The sequence below is a fragment of the Oculina patagonica genome, chromosome 5 (assembly GCF_052425735.1).
Source record: "Oculina patagonica isolate OP01 chromosome 5, crgOcupat, whole genome shotgun sequence".
NCBI classification, from domain to species: domain Eukaryota; kingdom Metazoa; phylum Cnidaria; class Anthozoa; order Scleractinia; family Oculinidae; genus Oculina; species Oculina patagonica.
The window spans coordinates 21619739-21642839 of NC_135762.1; the positions used below are offsets into that span (position 1 = coordinate 21619739).

The 23101-nt window shown below is 38.0% G+C and overlaps 1 protein-coding gene across 1 annotated transcript in view; it reads left to right on the forward strand.

Moving 5' to 3' along the window:
* LOC144653260 (histone lysine acetyltransferase CREBBP-like) overlaps positions 1 to 23101 on the forward strand; it is a 29834-nt gene that overhangs the window by 735 nt on the left and 5998 nt on the right. Inside the window, 22 exon segments of the mRNA XM_078513212.1 lie at positions 1 to 698; positions 2094 to 2310; positions 3533 to 3643; positions 4203 to 4298; positions 8349 to 8393; positions 10588 to 10630; positions 11099 to 11182; positions 12410 to 12533; positions 13190 to 13304; positions 13842 to 14374; positions 14871 to 15075; positions 16944 to 17062; positions 17635 to 17721; positions 17937 to 18020; positions 18678 to 18746; positions 18876 to 18964; positions 19164 to 19244; positions 20599 to 20655; positions 20782 to 20859; positions 21247 to 21314; positions 21419 to 21563; positions 22385 to 22642. The exon segment at positions 1 to 698 is cut by the window's left edge and continues 66 nt beyond it. Of these exon segments, the coding sequence (XP_078369338.1) occupies positions 1 to 698; positions 2094 to 2310; positions 3533 to 3643; positions 4203 to 4298; positions 8349 to 8393; positions 10588 to 10630; positions 11099 to 11182; positions 12410 to 12533; positions 13190 to 13304; positions 13842 to 14374; positions 14871 to 15075; positions 16944 to 17062; positions 17635 to 17721; positions 17937 to 18020; positions 18678 to 18746; positions 18876 to 18964; positions 19164 to 19244; positions 20599 to 20655; positions 20782 to 20859; positions 21247 to 21314; positions 21419 to 21563; positions 22385 to 22642 (3406 nt within the window).

The following is a 23101-nucleotide window of genomic DNA, read 5'->3' on the forward strand; positions in this document are numbered from 1 at the left end:
TGATTCCCAATTCCGATGGTCTAACTAATGGTGAATCAGCTGATGTTGCGAGTGGTAGCTCAACTTTGCAGCAGATTCTTCAATCGAATGTTTCCCTGTCAAGTGGCGCGAGCTCTACGCTCAACTCCAGTGCCATCTCTACGACAGTTAGCGTATCTAGTCCTAATAATCCATCGTTGACTACTTTAACATCAGTTAAAAGCCCGGCAGTGAACAATTCTTTATCGTCTCCTCCTCAAATGCCAGTGAGTACGAGCGGGACTCCAACTCCTGCAACACCGCTCACTTCATCTAGTGACCTCCATCTTGGAAGTGTTGGTTTGAGTCCTGCCCCGTCATCGTCTATGCCGTTGTCAACAATAAACTCCGCTTTGCAGAGTAAAACAAGGGATGCAAGGCTGCAAGTTGCAGCCCAGTTTAGTAACAATTCACTTGATATGAACATGCTTGCCAATAACAGCGCAATGATGGGATCTATGAATGGGCCGAGCTCAGCGACTCAATCCATCGCGCTTAGTACAATGGCGCACGGCTCCGGAGCGACATTTTCACGAACTAATATGAACGTAAGTAATTCCGGGAGCAATCCGTTTCAAAATTCGCTGCCTCAACTTCAACAAGATCAGTTGGCGAATAATTTCGTTGGTCATCCTGGTATGAACGGAAGCCCAGAGCAAAGCAGAGTTTCTTTAGGCCAAGTAAGTTGTGTTTTTTATTGTAGTTCTCTGTAGTGACTTGGCTTCTGCATTGATATTTCATGGCTGTCAAACAGTAGATGCCCTTTTCCTTTTTGCTATTACTAGTATTAACCCCAATCGAGTCTTCTTTGCCCTTGGAACGAAGTATTTTCCGTGAAAATGAAAAGGTATTACGTTAAAATTATACGGAAAATGAAAAAGTGTCGATCTTTGGGATTGTGCAGTGATTTTTCCTCGTTTGTTGAGGTTTGATGTGCCATTCCTAAACATCACACAACTTGTAGTGTCGTGGTATTTTATTAAGAGTAACATTCCCTCACACCGCCTTATATCGTTTGTTCGTAAATCTTTATTTGATGGTTTTTATGGATGGAAAGTAGGTTATGTACATTATTTTCTAAAAAAAAAAAAAATACTGTTAGTAGCCGTATGTTTGAAAGTACAGTATTACTACAGTATTAATTTTTTGGGGAGTCCAATTATTATAGTATAATGTAAACTCGCAAATGCCTTCTTTGAAGCTATTATAAACAGTGGAAATCAGGTAACTGTTTTAATAAAGTCATTTTATTGCACATGTAAACACAAGTTCTTCATTTTCTTGCTTATGTCAAAATCTACAGTTTTGTGAACTTGGATTTGACTTATGATCACCTCAACTACACAGGTTGAGCAATCATGAAAGTTCTTTTTAGTTTTATATTGTAGATTTTCTTGGTATTTTTACAAAAGGTTTTCCTTTAGGTGTTGCATTTAACCTTTCTCCTTTAAGTGTTTATTTAGTGCATATTTCTGAGTGACGGTCCTTTGAAATGATCTCATTTCTGTATGAAGAGAACATTTCTACAGACCCACTTTCTACAGACAATAACTGTCTGTAGAAATGGTGTTACAAAAGTGATGTTTTTATCTCAAAGCGAGATACAGGTAGCATGAAAACGTTATAGTAAAGTTAAGTTATCGAGGCACTGCATGAAGCAAACAATATTTCAGTAACAGAATGCTTGATTTACTCTTGGGTATGCTGTAACATTGGCATTTAGTTACACTTTTATTCTCTTGTTTTTGTTTTCACATTCAGAATTGGAACTTTAATTTTGTTATTGTTTGCGATGTAGGTTCCCCCCTTAGTATATTACAAATTTGTGTTGCTTTGGTTACAGCCTTCTGTTTAAAGATCAGTTGAAGAAAGTACTGGAATATACCCTTTTCTTTCTTTTTTATGTGTAGAACATTTGCATGTGATAAAAAAAAACATTGTGATTGAAAATTTGTCAGAAATATCAATGCAGAGCTTCATAAGTTAAATTGTAAACAACTTGAAAGACTTACTGAATAGCGGATTCCCATTGAGGGTTTTGTTTTCTAATTTTTTGCCCTTCTATTCACTCTCAGACGGGTGCTGGATTAGCCCAACCTCCGACAGCTGACCCAGAGAAGCGAAGATTAATACAGCAACAATTAGTGCTTTTGCTTCATGCACATAAATGTCAGCGTCGAGAACAGAATGCTCAGAATGGTGCAGTGAAGCCGTGCAACCTACCTCATTGTCGAACGATGAAGAATGTGCTGAACCACATGACAACATGCACTGCGGGAAAAACATGTCAAGGTTTGTTAAAATGTTCGACATATGAATCCTTTTACATAATGTAGGGGTGGCAATCTGCAAATTCAAGACATTGCGAGGCAGCAAAACTGGTATCTTTTCTATGAACCTGAGATTTTGTTATCATTGCAAAAGAAATCAAGACTCTGGGATGGCATTGTGAATAAATATGAGACCCATGAAATTTGACTAAAATTCTGTGCGATGCATGTTTTTCGTGGGACCGTGTGAATATGTTCAAAATAAATAATGATATTAAACTTGTGTTTAGATTACCGTAGTTATTTGGTTATAAGACGCACGGTTTTTTCGAGAAAAATCAGTTTTTCTGTGGGAAGTTCCTGCTAAAATTGGGGTGCGTCTTATAGCCGAGTATTTTAGCCCAACAAAATCTTATGACCGCCATTTTGCCGGAACTTACAGTTATAACAAGAGAAATGAAAACACTTAATGTTGTTTATTGACTTTTACAGTATTAAAGATATAAGAAACATTAAGCTTAAGTTTAAACGCAAAGTTTATTATCGCGGATATAAAACAAGTTTAAGTAACACCTGTATATGCCAGCATTTTGTTGAAATTAGACAAAGAAAACCAAGCATACTCATTTGAAACAAACCTTTCTAAGCGTGGAAAGTGGAAAATGACTTTAGAAGACAAAGAAAAAAAAAAAGCTTGAGAATCTTTGAAAAACACTCGATAAACAAAGTTCGTAGCGATATGAAGCATGCTTGAGGACTTGGTAACCAAGCTAAAAACTCAGTGGTCACTGGTAACAACACATCTGCCAGGTTACTCAGCAGCTAAGTTTGAAGCACGAACGATGGAAAGATGTTTTGCTCAAGTGGATTTACGTCTTTTTTAGCAGGAAATGTCAGCTTTTTACTCGAAGATTGTGCCAAGGAGTATGGACAACATTCAAACATTCTAATTTTGTAAGAAAAAACTGTCCTTAAATTGATCACTACATCTTTTCAACTCTCCAACTCATGGTGCGTCTTATAACCGAATGTTTTTGGAGAATTTTCATTTTGTAAACTTAGCATAACAATGTTGCCAAGTTTGGGGTGCATCTTATAACCGAGTGCGCCTTATAACCGAATAACTACGGTACCCACAAAGAAATATGAATATTTTTTCTAAAAGTAGTACTTTTATTTAGTTCAGGCATGTCTTTATTTGCTGTTACCATTGAATTAAAAGTGATTTTGTGTTCTTTTTTCAGTTGCCCATTGTGCTTCATCACGACAAATTATTTCGCACTGGAAAAATTGTCTTAGACAGGACTGTCCAGTTTGTCTTCCTCTAAAGCATGCATCAGATAATAGAAATAGAGGTATTTCAGAAATTCATTTAGCTTGTTTGAAAAACGTAACTGAGTACTTTTTACCCCACACAGATGTAAAAACAAATTTATTTGGTTGTTCTAAAAACAGAATTACGTATACAAAAACCTCCATTTTGTGCAAAAATATGTAGAGATATTTGTTACTTTGTGGATGTGCAGTGTTTTCTGAGAGCTATGGTGCCAGTTTTGAGGGAAAGCTACTGTCTACTTGAAGACAAATATCTGTGCATAGTTTGAAGCCAAATAGAGGCTGACTCTCAGCAGGCTACTCTGCTGGGGAAATTTCAGTCAAGCTGTCAAAATAATTCAGTTTAGTGAAGCAGAAATCTAACCAGTTCATTTAAATCATTTAGTAAAATTCAGTTGCAGGATTTGTTACTTTTGGAAACTGGTGAATAGCCTTGGAGGAATATCCTCAAATGCAACTGTTATTTTTTTTTTCTCACTCATGATTGGTGTAAGTGTATGGCATACACATCCAACATAGTGTATACTGTACTGTAGCTTTTGTAAAAAAGCTAAAAACTCTATTTTTTTTCCTCAAAAGTTCCAGGAAATGCACAAGGCCTTGAAAGAGCATATCAAGCTCTTGGTATTACTTTAGCAACAAATGGAGAGCCAAGGCTACAACAACCATATCCAGGTAAGAAATCGGAGCCTTTGCGAAACTTTGTAGTCTTGAGAGAATGAGGACCCTTTTTGGTTGGTGACGTCATGAGGGCATTGCTTATGCTGTAAGGCGGTGGTATCTTTTAGTCTGTTTTTCTGTTGCGTCCAATCGACTGACCAATAGAACTGAATAGGAATGGGAACTAACTACAGAAATAAATGTTATGAGAACAGAGATCGAGTTAATAAGAAGTTTCTGCGAAGAACACAAAGCAAAGTACTCCTGGAAGGTTAGAAAGGGCTTATACAAAGTATAAACAAAAGACTTAATGTCTGATGGGTTCTATTGGATTCTGTAAACACTATCCTAGAAGATAATAGATGCATTGGTATTCATCATAGTCTTGGGTTTTATGTTGTGGAGCGCAACAACAAAGTAGCGTGACAAAGAATAATTTCCAGCTCTCTTCCCCCCATTCATGTTGTGGTTCAGTATTTCCTTTGGTACAATCTAGTATTTCCTTTGTTTTATATTCATTAACAAATGTTACCAAACACCAGAACAAAGGAAAATACCACATTATACTGAGAGTAAAATTGATACTGCATGCTACAGAAACCAGGATCAACTCTGGTGGTTTAAGCCACTTTGACCCAAGAACAACTCTAATGGCAGCCTTGTCTGAAAAAAAAACTGCAGTCCTGTATGTTCCTGGTCATTAGATGTGCTTTGATGTCCTCTAAAATTAAAATTTTCTCTCAAGTTACTTCTTGTTTCTCACAAGATGCCTCCAGATACTGCGATTACCAAGGCTTGATCTTATATAAATAAAAAAATAAATGGTGTTTATCTTGGAAAGTAACGTATTACACAATACTATTGATCTGACTAGTCCAGTTAGAACTTCACAATATCTCCCACAGTTGGTGATGTCAAGGAAAACCAACAGGAGACAAAGAGAGATTATATTGCAATAAGAAATTTAGGCATCGTTTACACGGACGCAGTTATTAATCAACATGGTTTCATGACCTAGCAACCGCATCGAAAACGATACAGTTTCGAAGTGTTTACATGAAACATATCCTACCATTTTCCAAGTTTTTTCAAACATGATTGTAAAGCAAGCGCTGCACTCTGTGCGAGGTTCGTCATGTTTACTCTTCGCGATCCAGTCAATTTGTAGCTATTTGTGGCAAAACACTTGACTGTTTTCAAATCGTACGGTTTTGCCGTTTACACAACCAATGAAACCATATCGTTTTGAAAACGCTCCACTTTTGAGAGTGTTTTCAAAACGATCCGGTTTCAGTTGTGTCTCGATCGGCGCCATGTAAACGAAAGGTGTAACCGCATCAAAAGCGATGCGTTTACAAATGAAACCGTGTCCATGTAAACAGTGCCTTACACTGTGAATCACTGGTCACTTGTATAAACTAAGGAAAATGAAAACTAATTTTTGTTTAAGTACCTTGGATGCCAGAGGCTTCTCATGTGTGGTTTCCAGTTTTTACCCTAAAAGGCCTACAATGATTGTTGTTTGAACATCACTTTGATCTACTGTCTTGTCCTTTGTCTATTCATTGTACCAAATTTTCCATGTGACGAACTCGTAAGGTGGTCAACTTGTTTATTTGTAGCCTTGTCTCATTCAATTAGGCGAAAGCACTTCTTGCATATGACACATGCCAGACATGAAGGCACAGAAATTCTTCTATTGATGCTTAACTTTTTGCACCATCCCAAGATAAGCTGTTATAGCCACCATTTACCACAACACTTATTTCACAAAGCCGACAAGACAGCGAAGTTTTGGAATTTAAAAGTTTCTTTGTGGGGGTTGCTTTGACTCTTGCGAAAGCACCATAAATAAATACCCACACTTGATGTTTCACATGCCAGTACATGTGATCTTAGTAATGTCAGTAATAAAAAAGATCAAAGTTAAACGAAAATCAGTTAATCATAGCGCTCCAGCCGAGGGGTTTTTTATTGTGGCTTCCCTGTGCATGGTGATGGCCTTCGGCCACTTGCAAAAATCCTCTGGTACCCAGGGTAGTGTTCATGAGACACAAAGATGTAATGTATGCAATATTAGATAAGACTCGAAAAGTTAACTACCGGTACTCTATATGGAATTAAGGGGAGATTTCACAGTACTAAAAATCCAAAAACATTTTTTGTACAGTTCTCCCACACCTTTTTGGTCTTCATATCTATTGTGTCAAGGCTAGATTATTGTCAGCGAGAATCAAAGATTCACACACTGAATATACAATTTGTATATCTTTGTGGAATAACAATGGTGGTGTTCATTGATTCACTGTTTTTCTTTCTTCTTCAGAGATTCACATTATTTAAAGGGAACCTTAGCTGTAGAACAGTTCTGCCAAAAACAAAATGTTGACGTGCTCTAAAACAGTTTTGATTGTTAAAAGTTGTGGATTTGTTTTTTCATTCCAGGGCTCGACTTTCAGAAAAAAACCTTGGGGCCAGCTGGCCCCTAAGTCTTCAGCTTTGGTCGCCAGCACACATTTTCTAGTCGCCAAAAATTTTTCAACAATAAAAGCAGTACGTGCGCCACAGGGTTTTCGTGCTCATTGATGTGTAACGACTACGCGCCAGAGTTACGTGTGTTGAGACTTACTCAATTTGCATGCCGTGGGAATTGGAGGTTTTTCCCTGATTTGTTTGATTATTGTTACAGGCTGCAAATTTTTGTTATCGATAAAGCAGTTTTTATTGAGCTAGAAATCAACTCCAAGCAGTCCGATAGCTTTTCATGATCTTTCATGAGCCGGGCCGAGCCGAACATCGGCAATGAATGAACAGGCAGCGATGCGTAAAAACCACGGGAATGCCTCAAAACTGATGTTTGTTTTCATTCGAAATTGAAGTGCGTTGCACGAAAGACAAACATAACTTTAAGTCTTTAAGTCCATTGACCTTTAATATCCTGAACATGGAAAACTTAAGAATAGCGATGACAAGAATATAATATTTCGTTTGCGTTTGGGCCAGACAAGGCGAAATCCGATATCCAATTGCAAATATGCTAATGCGTGTGTTGTTTACGATTCAACAGCACACTCCATTATTCTTAAATTCCCATATTCTTCGGAACCACTGTTGCCAACCAAAATATAAAGCTAAAAACAAAATAAAAGAACATCGGGAATCATTATGAGAATACACGCGCGGTCAGTGTAATTATCCAAAACGCGACATTCCAAAATGGAATTTAATTTCCAATCTTGTTTAACAACTTACGGAAAGCTTGTAATGTTAAATCCAACGTGAGAATTCTTGAATACACTAAGACCATAGTTCACACTTTCGAACGGTAAATTTGTTTATTTAGCAGAACATTTCATTTTAGAAACTATTTTTTAAAAATGTGGCTTCCGGCTGGCTTCCTGAATGTACTCAACGCGAGGAAAGATGTCGATTTCACTTTGCGTTTCGCCACTGCTTGTAATTTTAATAAGTAAGTAAATAATCAGTTTAAGATAAGGGCAGTTTCAACGGATTTCTACGTAAAATACGTAATGAAATTCTTCGCCGGTTTGAATGAACATTCAATCTGTTCATTAGGGTTCTAAGGAAATAACAAAAACCTAAAAATCTTAGTGGCCAGATTGGCGACCAAGCGTTGGAAGTTAGTCGCCACCGGATCGAATCCAGTCGCATTGGCGACCCCACAGGTCGCAACGTCGAGCCCTGCATTCAATACTGGAACTTGGATTTGTCAGTTTTTGTGCTTTTAAAATGCACTGACATCATAAATTCCAAAATGGTGCAGCGTGGGAAATTTAAAAGCCATAATCATATCAGTTTATGGTTGTAATAAAATGATATTTCTCCCTTTGTCTGGTAAAATTTGTAGTTTATGCATTATTTCAAACAACTCAAAGTCGACTTTCCTCAAGAGCAGAGGTTCCCTTTTAAAAGCTGCTTAAAACCGTGTTTACCCATTTCTTATTTGATTAGTTGTATAGTAAGTATAAGAAGATTTTGTAAGAAAATACCAAAGTCCAAGATAAAGTTTTATTTGTATGAATTATTATTTTATTTGATTTTCAGGTTCAAATGCAAACAATCTCTTGAGAGCAGATCCTGCAATAACAGGTTAGCAGTTGTGAAATGTAAAATATGTGACCCTCCATATGAAAAGGGGGCTTATCGTAACAGCGTTTCAAGAGCGTTTTTGTTTGAAACGCGTTTGAAACCCGTTTCAAATGCATTTGAAATTTGTTTCAAAGTGTTTGAAACGCGTTTCAAACAGTAGGCGTTTGAAACATGGTGAAACGCGTTTGCATGTGTTTGAAACGCCATGCTTAGATTATCATTACTGTTCAAGCATAATTTATTCAAAATGTGACAACGATTTCATCAAATTATACAGTGTCTACAGTACCTGAGGAAATCAGAGCCACATCACTTTGTGTCTGAGGCATGTTGAAAATATGTAACGCTTACGGTAAACAAACACATTCGCTGCACGCAAACTATATCACCACATATCCTGAAGCGTGTTTCTTGCGTTTGGACCATCTTGTCGCTTGTTAATTTCCTTGTAACTTGAAAAACCAAACTGAACAACACGTTTTAACTGTCCGTTCGGTTAACCGATCATTTTAACTTTCAAATCTTGACCGCCAAATAAAGTAAACAAAGTATCAGGTTTTATACAGATCGTGTGCATTGTCACGTCTCACAAATCAGGTTGTTTTCTGAAGACTTGAAATATATCACTTTTTATCGAGATAATTTCGGCAAATAAGCGATATATTTCACTAAACTATAGATTGTAAAACGAAAAACTTATGTATGAACAGTTTAGTTACATTTGAAACTGTTGCGTGTAAAGTTGAATAAATTCCACAATTAATCACGTGCGAACTCGTGTAACCTGATGCTTCAAACCACAAGCGGGCCGCTTTGTACGTTCAACAGCGATCATTTGAAGTTTCCGAGGTTTCATGAATGGAGAATGACAACGCACACAGGAGAAAAGAAAACTGCAAATTCATGTTCCCTGTAAACACACTGCAATATAAATATTAGAAATTGTATCGATTGATCGATGAAAAATTTACTTTGGGATGCGAGATGCACGTTTTCGGTGAGTCGCATTCCTTCAAATGAAAATACAGTCGCCGCTGAGTACTCGAGCGGCAAATGATTTAATTTTATACTCCTGTTAGTGAGAAGTAATACCAACCAGCTGGCTTTATCACACAGCGATTCTGCAGTTAACAGTTCGAAAATTAAGACAGCTTATCAAAACTTCTGCGCTAGTGTTCAGTAAAATGAACGCTGCTATGTTATGTTATTTAGCAGCGCTCAGTAAAATGAGCGCTGCTAAATAACTGCCAAATGGCTGCCGCGGAAAATTATTTTGTGCAGTTAAATTGGAGCTAATCTACAGCTTTCGCTAAATTCTGCAGAATGTCTGCCATTTGAAAGCAAAAGGGCCGCAGAAAGGCTTCCAGTCCAGTCAAAAACAAACTTTTCACCGAGCTTCCAACACGGGTAGACGTCATATTTTGTTTCGATTTGTTACCGGGATGTTCTGTGAAACCGTTACAAAAATTACTACTGGGAAACTGTCATAAACAATGCTGTCTACCTCATACGTTCAGTAATAATTATGCTCAAATAATTTGGCGTTTCAAACCCTATAAAAAGCGTTTTCTGCATTTGAAATGCTCTAAATTCAGAAGGTGTTTGAAACGCGTTTGAAATCTGTTTGAAACTGTTTGAAACCCGTTTCAAATGCGTTTCAAACGCTGCGTTTAAACGCGTTTGAGAGAAATTACGTTAAGCCCCCTTTTCATATGGAGGGTCACATATAGGGATTGATTCCCACAATTGGTTGGGTTAAGGCCTGTTCAAATGGGAACAATAGTTGATTAGAGTTATTTAACTGCCAACTCTTGCACATTTTCAAAGAGACCCTGCATCCTTGATCTCCTTGCTCAAATTTTTGTGACAGTCAGTGAGAGTTGTCCTTCATTTGACAGACATGTCACAACTCTTAGCTTGTTTTGCTGCACTTTGACGATGGTCGGTAAAAGTTAGAGAAAGCACTTAATTATCTAATTCTCACTCCTGAGCCCTTTAGACCTCTCATACCTGTTTGATTCATATCGTGATGTGAAAAATAAATTGCTTTCAAATTGTGTCACTTTTTATTCTAGAAGTCTCCTTTTGAAAAAAGGGAGACTCAGAATACCACTTGTAATTACTCTTTAAAACAGAGACAAATCCTTTTCAATCCTAACCATTGTATTGTTATTTGTACCTTTTGTTTGTATAGCGGATAGTAGATCATTTGGTGAAACATCAGCAACAGCCACTAGGTAAGGGGAGTTTACCTTCAAGAGTTCATTTTAATTGATTCTAAATGTTATTTAGGGGATCTTGACAACTTATTGCATGCAGTTTACCCTATTAGAAACATACAGTAATGATTCAATCACAGATGAAAGCCAAACTGTTCATTGTTGTACATGTACATGATTGACATTTATACTGCAAACTAAGATAAAAAAGAAAAGTAGTCACATAACTTTGTTATCAGAATTATTTTGAAATTCATCCAGTGGATATAGTGAACTCTTTTTTTGAGCCGTTAGTTTTAGTTTCTTGTTTGGTTTGTTTTCATTTGTTAAATTGTTTTTTTTTAACAGTACTTGTTAGGTGGTGCCAAATGCCATGTAACAAGGTGTCAATAGTTCCTAACAATGTGAAACAATCCTCTAGTTAACCAAGGTGCATGCGGTCTATCTTGTATGTCTTTTAAACAAAAGACACATTTCTCTTTTTAGCACAACGGCAAATGGCAATCGTGGTCCTAAAGAGTGGCATCAGCATGTAACGCCAGATCTCAGGAATCATCTTGTACATAAACTGTAAGTTGTGTTATATTACAATAGATACCGTAAAATCCTGGTTATAAGCCCTGGGCTAATACAATTTCATAAGGGGTTTACGACTGGGCTTATAATCGGGAGGGCCTTTATCCGGGGGTGCTTATAAGCAGAAAAAAGTGTTTCGTACATTGATTGAAATACTTTTTTTTAAAGTTAATCTGGGGCATTAAACAAAGTTAACCGCCACGAGCTAGCGGGCGCCTTTGGCCAGCGGTCACCTGGTTAAGTGCAGGCTCACATGGTTTGTTGCAGCTTCGTTTTCAGCAGCGTGTTTGCTTTGAGCACTAGCGGTCGTCGTAGCGGTCTTCTACGTGTTTTTTGAGCACTTTCCTAGCAACTTTGCTCAGCGTTCCCCCACCCCACCCTCCCCTATTTCTTCTCCTTCCACTGATTCAATCAGTGTTGACGGGTGCCTGGATGGGGGCTTATGGCTGGGTTGCAGGGATTTGCCAGCCATGGGAGCGGTATTCTGTCTAGGGGCTGGCTGGCCACAGTGGAAGCCCCTGGATATCCCAGGCACCCACCTTCCATTTAGCTAGGCAGCAGGTTAACTGGTTCTTAATAATTAAGCTTTAAAACATCATTATGGTAAATCAAATTCATTACAATATTTGAAGCAAAATTATAACAAAACTGACTAATAAACTAATAATTTTCTATTCCACAATCTCTCCTAATTTTTTGTTTGAGGAGTAGTGAAAGTGCTCAATATTAAGGAAATAGGGGAAACTAAAGGGAGGCTTATATCCGTACAGGTAAATGGGCCAACAATGGGAGTGGGGGCGGGGGTTATAATGAGGATTTTACGGTATGATAACATGTAAGGAATTTCTAAAAGAAAATATTTTTTAATCCAGTCAATCAATTTCAGTGTTTCGCTTAAGTGTCGGGAATATCAGTACAGTACAGCTGAGAAAGAAAGGTGCAAATTATTTTTGTCAAAACAAGCACATTGTGTTATGAAAAGTCATGTCTTTGCAAAATTAAGTTTGGGTCTCGTGAAACTGCACACCTCTATACTGTCAAACCTTTGACTCCAGCCATTGAAATGAAGGCATGGCTTACCTAATAAGAGAATCTTCTTTTTCCCAACCAGTGGTACAATCTACTGGGTTCATGGAAAAAAGGCGTTTTAAAGAAACGAGAAAGGCAATTCATTGTACCAATGAACTACCCTTAAGTTAAACACTGAAATTTGTCTTGCAGTGTCACGGCAATCTTCCCAACCCCAGTGCATGATCCTGCTGCCCTGAGAGATCGAAGAATGGGAAACCTTGTTTCATATGCAAGAAAAGTAGAAGGAGATATGTACGAGACGGCAAACAGTAGGGTAAGTACACAAAACTTGTGTTGTTTATTTTTTGGACAGAAATGATTTTTCTACAAATTATGATCATTGACTTAGACCTTGTGAATGTACAACTAAAGGGAGCTAATTTTTGAAGATGTCATAGTTGTAAAACTATTTCCAACAGTGGGCTGCTGTTCACACGTGAAGCAAATGCAAGGGGAAGCCAGGTGTACGAAAATGGACATTTCTCCATTCCTTGCACCTTGCATTTGCGCTTGTGTTTGCATTTGCATTGAGCTTCAACAGTAGACAAAAGTAGTCGGAATGCTTACCAAAAGATGGGGAAATGGGAATACTTTATGCTTAAACTTTATCAACTTCACATGCAAACATTTTTAGAGGTCCACCTACGGTCCGTTTCAGTGTTGACCTTTCTGTGTATAAGGATTGTCTGTGCAATATGTTTGGGAGCCCAACATTGAGAGGGGAAGGGGGATAAACTTGGAAATCGTGCCAATACTTTTGACAATGGTTGTATTTTACACATATTTTTGTGTTTGCATTTTACATTGCATCTTTGCATGTAAGCTTCAGAGCTAACATGTACTTTATGTCATTCAGCTGAAATATTATTGAGCATTTCTATAAAAAATTAAGGAAATGTTTTTAATGTCTTGTTATTTTGTTTACTGTAGGAGGAATATTATCACTTGTTAGCCGAAAAAATATACAAAATTCAAAAGGAACTGGAGGAAAAACGTCAAAGAAGATTGCATCAACAGTTAAGAGGCCCAATTGGAGGTCCACAAGGTAAGAAGGCTGTGATATCTAGTTACAAATAAAGTAAACTGAAAGCTGTTCCTCAGCTCAATTTTTCTTGCATGAGATAAAACACATTGCTTGCAAAAATGGGTTCAATCTGCTGATAACACTGGAAGAAAAACCTGGAAATGTGTGCACGCTAAATGTACATGCGTGGACTCATCACTGCAAAACATTCTGCTTCAAATTGACAAACATATTCTGATTGTAGTTGCATTTGTAGGTAAATTGCATTGATGAGTGAACACAAAATGAAAGATGAACAAAAAAAAGAACTTGTGAAGAGAAAAATCAATGAATGTCTTCATGGAGTTATGGTTCAGTAAAAAGAACTGGACTTTAAAATTGGTATCTTGTTGCCAACTAACATGACATCTTGAGGGCTCTTTCTCATTGAAGGAAAAAAAAAACTGTCAAATCTTCTAGTACTTGCACAAGGATTTTATAGAAAACTTCACATGCCCTTGACTGGCGAGTTGATTCTAGTGTGTAATTTTGTAACAGAAGTTGTTTCTTTTGTTTTAGTTCCTTTTCCTCAAATCAATGGAGATCTAGGCACTTCCCAAATTCCCACAGCGGCAGCAGCCCAAGCACATGCTGCAGCAGTTGCTGCCGCACAACAGCACAGACAATTTGAGGCTGCATCTGTACAGCCGCAAAACTCTTCATCCCCAGCAGGGTCTATGACTTCACCACCTCTGCCAGGCAGGATGTCACCTCATCAACAAATATCAGCTCAAGCACCTTCGACACAGCAGGCGCAAACGATGCAGCCTTCTGTAGCTCCTCATTCAAAACAAGCAGTCCCTGGTCAGATGTCTCCCTCAAGCCAAATGATGACACCTCCTCGTTCCCAAGGACAAACTCCCCCTCGCGAAACTGGCAAAAACTTAGCCGGTGCAAACACTACTCAGGCACAGTCACCTGCGTCACAAGGGGATCAGGCAAATTCAAGTGGATATGGATCTGCAACTGAGAATAAACCTAATATTCAAACTCAGATGAATATCAAAACTGAGCCTGCGACCCCTCCACCTGCGCAACCACAGACAGGAAAGGTATGTCATCCTTGTTTAAGTCTTAAGATTTCAACTAGTAGCTAGCCATGAGCAAAAATACCTTATTGGTACTTAATTTCACGTTCTTTAATTTCATGATTTTTGCCATTCTCAAAACATCGCAAAATTAAAGATCCCCAAAACATATTTTTAACATTCTTTGAAATATTTTTAGCGTTTTTAACATACTATATTGGCCAAATTGCGAAAAAAATACACCCCTGCGAAATGCTGCCTCACAAATAGTAAGAACCAATAATTAAGAACCAATAAGGAAACTCACTCCAAATTTGAAAAGCATGTCATGCTAGTTTTATACAGTTCCATACAGTGGAACTAGCATTACTCCTAGTAACTTCAGTTAATGCTTCTGACCTAAACTTAATAGTATCTATTGAGTGCCAGCCTGTTAAGTCACAGGATGTTAAAATAAATCATTCAATTTACAAGGATCGTTTATTAATATGGTGTTTGTTTTTTGTTGTTGTAAATTCAGATTCAAGATAGTGGTCCTGGCTCTGTACCAACACCCTCTCCTGCCCAGAGTGTCTCCTCTATACCTCAAATAAAACAAGAACCTCAACCAGCCACAACAACATGTTCAACACCACCTGTACCTACTCCCTCTGGCTCCAACTCCTTATCAACATCGTCATCATCTATACCTGCACCAGGCACCACAAGATATCCACTTAAAAAAGGTAAGAACTGGCAGGGCGTGTTTAAAAACGAAATGGCGAAATGGCGAAACAGCGAAAGGCGAAATGACGAAATGGCGAAATGATAAGAAAATGACCCATATATAATATAGTTTGTTCCCGAACCGAGGAATTCTGTTTACATGTCTAGACTAATTATTTCTAGGGAACATTCAATGTTCTGGCCCAGGAATAATGAATACTTGTCCGCCTGACTATTGCTGGTTTTCACTGTCACGCAATCAAAAAATAAATCAAACCACAACCACAGAAGTATAATTCAAATATTTAGAGATAATAGATAAACACTTTCTTCAGATAAATAGATAAACACTTTCTCCAAGTTTCGGGTCTGTGCGGTGTCCGTCGGATTATTTTCCGAACCTTTCCACGCAAATTTAAAGCTAGTATGGAGCCGCCATAACTGTGTCCTGCCGAGGGACACATGGCCGCAAACATGAACTCAATTTTGTTTACACAGCGGCCATCCCTCAAGGGCTAGTACACTTTCACATAAACACCACTTATTTGAAATTTTATTCTGCACAAAATGGAAAGGAAGGCCTTTTTCAAACAAAACAGCTTTGTCACGGCACTCAGCTTGACTCATACGACGGAAAGTCAAATATTTAAAATGCTCTTTTTAAAAACGAATGACACTATCGATCTGGAAATTTGCAAAAATATATATTTTTAGTTTATCTTTCGCCTAATGACAACGAAAATTTAGCAGGCCTAGTGAATTTAGATTTTGAATTTTATGACGTAACATGAAAACCAAGAATTACTGAAATGTCTCAGCAAACCAGGATATCGCTTTTTCATTTAGTACTTGCCAAGTTGCCTATCAGTATCTGCACTGCACTTCAAAGCTTGCCTTGTATTTAAGAACTGATATAGACATCAAACGTCACTCCGTTTCTGTGCAAATACGTTTGCCACTTTATTGTATAAACTTCACGCGAATAGGTGGTGATAATTATTTCATTAATGTTGCCGGAGCCAAGCCTTACTTCAAGCCGCTGCGTGGTAAATAGAGATAAACAAATCATTCCCGTCATCGTCCGATTTGAAGGAAACGCCGACAGACAAGAATGTTCAGGCGTTCCAGCGCCTGTTAACAAAGAGACACTGGAATCCAAATTTTTCATAGGTTCGTGACGGGACTCCGTGACCATAGTTAGTATGCCGTGACGGAGAACTTGTGATTGCATTTTCTTTTATTTTTCGGGACTTATCTACAAGACTAAATTTAGCAACATATGAAGATTCCAGTAGAACGGTAATATTGTACAATTTGCTTTTATCTTCAGTATCATTTCGCCTTTCGTCATTTCGCCGTTTCGCCGTTTCGCCATTTCGTGTTTTAAACACGCCCAGAACTGGCATGCAAGTAAGGCGAGGTAACTTATTTTGTCAAAATAATTATAGTTATTATTACAGTTAACTCCCCCTTGCGGACATCTCGCTTTTACGGACACCCTGTTATTATGGACAGGAGTTGAAGTCCTGGCGAATAAGAATTACTGAAAATAACTCCCGCTATTACAGACTTTCTCTAATACGGACACCAAATCGTGGTCTCAAAGGTGTCTGTTATAGCAAGAGCTGACATTATCGAGCACAGCAGCTCATTTGAATGTTAATGTGTATTAAAGTATTGTTCAGTGCATGCTGTGATATTCACCAATTTATTAAAAGCAACTGTTTTCCTAATGCAAATAAGGGAAATATAGTTTGCATAACCACCCTTCTTGCCAGTTTCTTTAACCCCCTTGTCAAAGGTAACTGAAAATAAAAAAGCTTCTAGCCTTGTGTGAAGAAAGAAATCTCCTGTCTTGCTAACAGTTTGTTATTTGCACCTCTTTCAGTTTTCCTTCCAGAGGAGTTGCGGCTAGCTCTTATGCCCACTTTAGAGAAGTTGTATAAGCAGGAGCCAGATTCCCTTCCCTTCAGACAACCTGTGGATCCAAAGCTGCTTGGTTGTTTGGTGAGTTATATCAACCAATTCTATTTGCGATGTCGGTAACTACTAAAAAAAGTCTGAATACAAGCCTTGTGGCCATTCAGGCCAGAGCTTATCCCGGTTTCCACAGCATGATGCTAGGCACATTTCTACTCTTCCCTGGAAAGGATGCTAGTCCATCGCAGGGTTACCTCCCATCATTAAATTTGCTGGTATCCATTTTTAACACCTACACCCTAGTTAAGTGTCTTGTCCAAGAACTCAATGTAGTGTCCTGGGCCCAGGGCTTGAACCCAGACTGCTCAATCCAAAGTCTAGCACACTAAACACCATGCCTCCCATCTTCCACATCTTGTGCAACTTTGTTCGGTTTTCAAATTTTGTTGTTGAAGTATTTTTTTACATTCCTTGACGTTGTTGGTTTGTTTGTGAAAAAAAGTCACCATTCTTTGTTGTCAATTAACATTTTGACTGGTTAATTTCGTTTTAACTGGCCTAGTTCAAGTAGTCACACTAGAAGAGAAAGCACAATCTCAAATGTTTTGTGTTTAATAGTAATAAGGCAGTTGAATAACCTTGTGTCTTTCATTTTTCAGGATTACTTTGAAATAGTGAGACATCCCATGGATCTCTCCACAATTAAACGAAAACTGGATGCTGGACAGTACAGTAACCCCTGGGAGGTTTGTCTTGGTGATAAACACCCTCACTACACATTTATTGCCTTTAAAAGACTGCCTGTATTGTACCTTTTTGATAAAAGATCCTGAAAAAATTGAAAATGTTTGTGGTTGTAACTTATAACTTCTGAGAGTAAGCAGTGTAATTGCACCTCTTATTACTTGAGCAACTGTAAAAATATTTTAATAAGCATTTTGTTCTTGTTTCATGTTTTTAGTATTGTGATGATGTCTGGCTCATGTTTGAGAATGCTTGGCTGTATAATAGAAAGACCTCAAGAGTTTATAAATATTGTACAAAGGTAAGAGCCTGTTACATGTGTTCATCTTTTTTTTTTGGTAGTGTAGCAGCTCTCATTATAAGCTTGTAATTCTACTGGCCCCTAGTCTAGCAGTTGCTACTGGGTTGGGGACTAGGGTGTTGTTTCTGTTGTTTGTTCTATTGTTATCGCGAAGGGAAGTGAGCCACTAATGCGAGACCTTGAAGAACTCTACACAACTCACATTTTTCTTTTATTTTTTAGGAAAAAAAAAAAAAAGGGTAAAGGTCTGCTTCGAGCCATAGTGGCCCATACAGGCCGGAGCTTATCTCGGTTTCCATAGCATTAAGCGACTGAGAGTATTGCTACTCCCCCCTGGATGGGATGCTAGTCCATCGCAGGGTTACCCCCCAGCAGTAATTTCGCCAGTACCCATTTATACACCTGGGTGGAGAGAGGCACTGTGAGAGTAAAGTGTCTTGCCCAAGAACACAACACAGTGACCCCGGCCAGGGCTCGAACCCAGAACGCTCGCTCCGGAGTCCGGCGCGCTAACCATTATGCCACCGCGCCTCCCACGAAGGGTTTAGCGCTTATTTAATTGGTTTTGGATTAAATTAAATGCAAAGAAGGTTTTGTTGTCGTTGTCATCATTGTTTTGCACTGAATATTTATTATCAAATGTTTTAAATCTTCCAGTTGTCTGAGGTATTTGAACAAGAAATTGATCCTGTTATGAAACAGTTAGGATATTGTTGTGGAAGAAAGGTAAAGATGTTTTACATCATACATAGCTAATGAAGATGAAGTAGCTGTTTTCATGTTTTCGTGTTGTTTTCATCTTTGTTTTTTTTGTGTTGCATTTGGACTAATTTGTACACATTGTTATCCTTTCAGTATATATTTCACCCCCAAGTGCTGTGTTGCTTTGGAAAGCACTTATGTACAATTCCAAGAGATGCTTCTTACTGGACTTATCAAAATCGGTATGTTTTTTGGTAATTATATTTTTGAAGTGCGATTACAAGGGCAAGTATGAGTACAGCTACGAAAGTACTAAACTAAAATACTCTGGTTAATAGAAAATCAAGCTAGAGCAAATAGAATGTGGCATTTTGTGAGTTCATGTGAGGGTTATGGTGCAGATACGGTCATTTATATGACTGTTTTTTTGTGTGTGTGCAGGTATCACTACTGTGAACGATGCTTTGAGGAGATCCCTGGTGATGCAGTCAACCTTGGAGATGACCCTACACTGTCGCAAAGGTAAAATGCTGTTTGCAATTATCATGTTTACGACCTCGTTTGTTTAGGCGTCTCTTACAAGTGTGGGAAGCTGATATCAAACCTGAAGATTGGGAGAATACTTCATCCATTACTTCTATATATCAGTCCTATCCCCCGTCAGTTTTTCATGTAGCTCAATGATTCATTTCTTGTTCACAAGCCACAATCTTTGTGCCTTTATGCTAGACATAAATTTTGATATGCTAGATATGCATTTGATCTGTGGTTAATTACCCTAACTATGTCTTTTCAAATTTCATTCCTGTATTTTGTCTTTGACTGTTTAACTATCCCCCATGCAAAGTGTAATGAAGTTTCAGATTTTGGGAGCCTCAATTTTTTTCAGTCCTTTATTTGATTACTGATTGTTTAAAACCACAGTTTGTTCACATTGTTCATGAGATGTGGTTATGTCATTTGTAAATTAATGCATGCTGATTAAAAATATCTATTAAGGTCGCACAGGACCCTTGTTCATTAATAAATTCGTTAGCCAAATTTCTTGACCAGGTGCTATTTAATAAAGCTTTAATTCGCTACATTTTAAACATCGATCCTGCTAAAATTTATCAAGGATATCATTTAGGGGATGATGGAATTACATCATGATTGTCCTTTTACTGAGAGATGACCGTTGACTGTGATGTTACAAGCTTTTAAAAGTTTAACCGCAGTTGTGTCCAAGTTTTCAGCTAGAACAGCGCACCGACTTGAATGATTATATAACCTAGTGATAAATCATAACCTCTTTTGTGCTATGACAAGAACAAAATTTTTGATTTCAAAAACTGCTGAAAGGCAATGGCTTCTAAGAGACTCAGAGTAAAAATGTGAAATCTAAACTTTGAAACGTGCTAACTTCATTTTGAGAAGGACGTTTAAAAAATCGCTCTTGTCATAGCACAATAGAGTACACCAAGTTTATGTTCCTCGCGAATCATTTCCTGAAATTCTATATCGGTGGAGAAAACTTGGTCACAAAATTGCAGGTTTTGAGGCTTCTGAAGACCTTCCGAGTCAATGTTTTCAACAAGGTGCACTTTATTTAAAGCTGTGAATCTGATTATGATCATTCACTTTGTTCCAGCGCAGCTGAGAACAATAGCATATAATTACTTGAACAAGGAGCTTTGAAAGAAAAAATTCTCATGAATATTTCGTGTGTTGTTGCCTTCAATCGATGCAGTTCCTGCATACTTTTTAAATAAATACATAATGATTGCAAGGGTCCTGCGTGACCTTAATTGAACAATATGCTTGATGTCAATGTAGATGAAGACTTACCTTTTGAAATCTGCTTTGTCATTAATGTCACACTGTTTCTTTTTTACAGCACGGTGCCTAAAAATAATTTTTTAAAGAACAAAAATGATCATCTTGACATGGAGCCGTAAGTACCCTAATTGTCAGCCAAGCATTGTCTTTTTTCCTCTGTTTCTTTGAAATAACCGAGTATATTTCATTGTGGCGACATCTGTTGATGTACTGTATGCTTCTTTTTGTTTCTATTGTGCAGATTTGTTGATTGTGTTGACTGTGGCAGAAAGGTGCATCAAATCTGTGTTCGCCACCATGACTACATTTGGCCACATGGGTAAGCTTAATTTTGCCATCCTTATTTCCTCTGAGACGAAGCATCGTGGCCGAGTGGTTAGGGCACTGTACTTGAAATCAAGCGGTCCAGGGTTCAAGCCCTGTTCTGACCACTACCTAGTTGTTTCAAGGTAGACCTGAGAACTCCTCAGTCACGCAAGTGTAAATAGCCATCTGGTTCGCCTACTGCCAGTAGGGATTTTTAACCTTATTTCTTTTAATTTGTATTATTAGTTTCTAATGTTTAAATGCTTGCCCCCATTTTTTAATGCTTGGCCCCATTATTATTATTATTTATTGTCGCGTAGGGCTATAGGATTTTGTGATAATTAAACTCATTTGTTATGAACTTTGTTGTGTTTAAATATGCTGTCTTTCTCTCTTTCAGATATCAGTGTGATGGATGCTTACAAAGGCGTGGTATGAACAGGAAAGAAAACCGGTTTACTGCAAAGAGTAAGTGTAACTCAAAACTACTGTCATTTGTTTGCTGACTGGATTTTTGCTGTTACATGGAATGTCATTAATCATTTGAAACTCTTCTCTTTGTGTTATCGTAGAACTCCAAACAACCAGACTTGGTGACCTGATTGAAAAGAGAGTTAACAGTTTGTTATTGAAGGAAAATTGTCCAGGTAATGTGACAATAAGAGTTGTGTCCTCTGGGGACAAGCAAGTGGAGGTCAAGCCTGGAATGAGAGCCAGGTTTGTATATTTTGTTGATTGATAATTTTATTGAGTGCGCAATGGGCAACTGGTTAGACAGACGGGGGAAAAAGTGCCAGTCTTGGCATATCTTCTTGTTGAAGCACTCGAAAGATTTCCAAATTATTTTATCAAATCAAAAACTAACGCGAGTGTTAACAAGTACTTTGATAGCCATTGCACATAAAAATATGTCCTGTTGCTTAGCAACATCAAGAATGAAATCTACAGCCCCGGGGAACTTCTCAGAGAAGTGATGTCGCCATCAACTGGCACTTGTTCCCCCCACTGTAGAGTGTGGCATTCTTTAAGAAGTCAAGGTTTCAGACTTCCCGTTACCCTTAACTTATTCTGTTTACTCTCATAGTACCCCTTTCCATTTAGGACCGTAAATGGGTACCTTTGAATTGTTAGGGCAATCGTTCAAACAGAACAGGAGGGGGGGGGGGGGTCACCTGTGATTGCTCTTACTCACTTAATTTTATCAAAACCAGAGTTACAGTGCTATGTGCCATACATTACACTTCTTTTTTACCATCACAGAGAGTCGTCAAAAAATGTCGAAGCGATGTCAAGAATTAATTGTTAAAAAATTTGTCAGGCGGCAGCACTGTTATCTCAAGGGTCTGAACAAGCTGAGCAAGTCTCTCTCTTAGTTGCTTAGCTTGATTAGCTTTAAAGATATCCTAAGTGACATTTACCGCTACTTATTCTCAATCTCCCTTTGTATATCAGTAATGTTTTGTTTATTTTAGGCAGTGAAGTTGCTCATAGAGTGTCATTTGTCATTTCTAACCTTTTACTGTTATCTGTTTTATCAGATACGATGAAGAAAAATTCCCTGGGTCATTCCCATACCGTGCCAAAGCCATGTTTGCCTTTGAAGAAATTGATGGAGTGGATGTGTGTTTCTTTGGCATGCATGTACAGGAATATGGCTCAGAGTGTGCACTGCCAAACACACGCCGCGTTTACATCTCATACTTGGACAGTGTTCACTTCTTCCAGCCCCGTCAATTACGTACAGCTGTCTACCATGAAATCCTTATTGGTTACCTGGAACATGTTGGCCAGCAAGGGTATGATTCCCTTTTTTGTAAACAACAGACAACTAAGAGACCTATCTGAGTAAACTGTAAAAAAGAAACTAGAATTTTGTCAAAACTGTAAGAAATTGTTAAATCTGTGTCAATAGGCACAATTTCGTCTTTGCCAAACTTTTCAATAAATTTTTCTTTTTGTGGCTTCCTGATTCAAGAAAATGCTTTAGAGAAATAGCAGAAAGGATTTAATTTTTTTAGCAGCACCAGCTTTTGGCTAAGAAAAAAAAATGTCTTCATTAACTATTACTTAACGTACCCACGACACCGGGCGCTGTAGGACCATTTATAAAAGCAACAGATAAGCGTTTCTATTTTTGAGAAAATTGTAATATTGATATTGTAATCTTAAAATGTTGAGAATAAATAGATCATTCACCAGGAATTGGTATTTAAGGGCTAATAATTTGTGAGTATGTCACAAATAGACACTGAGCG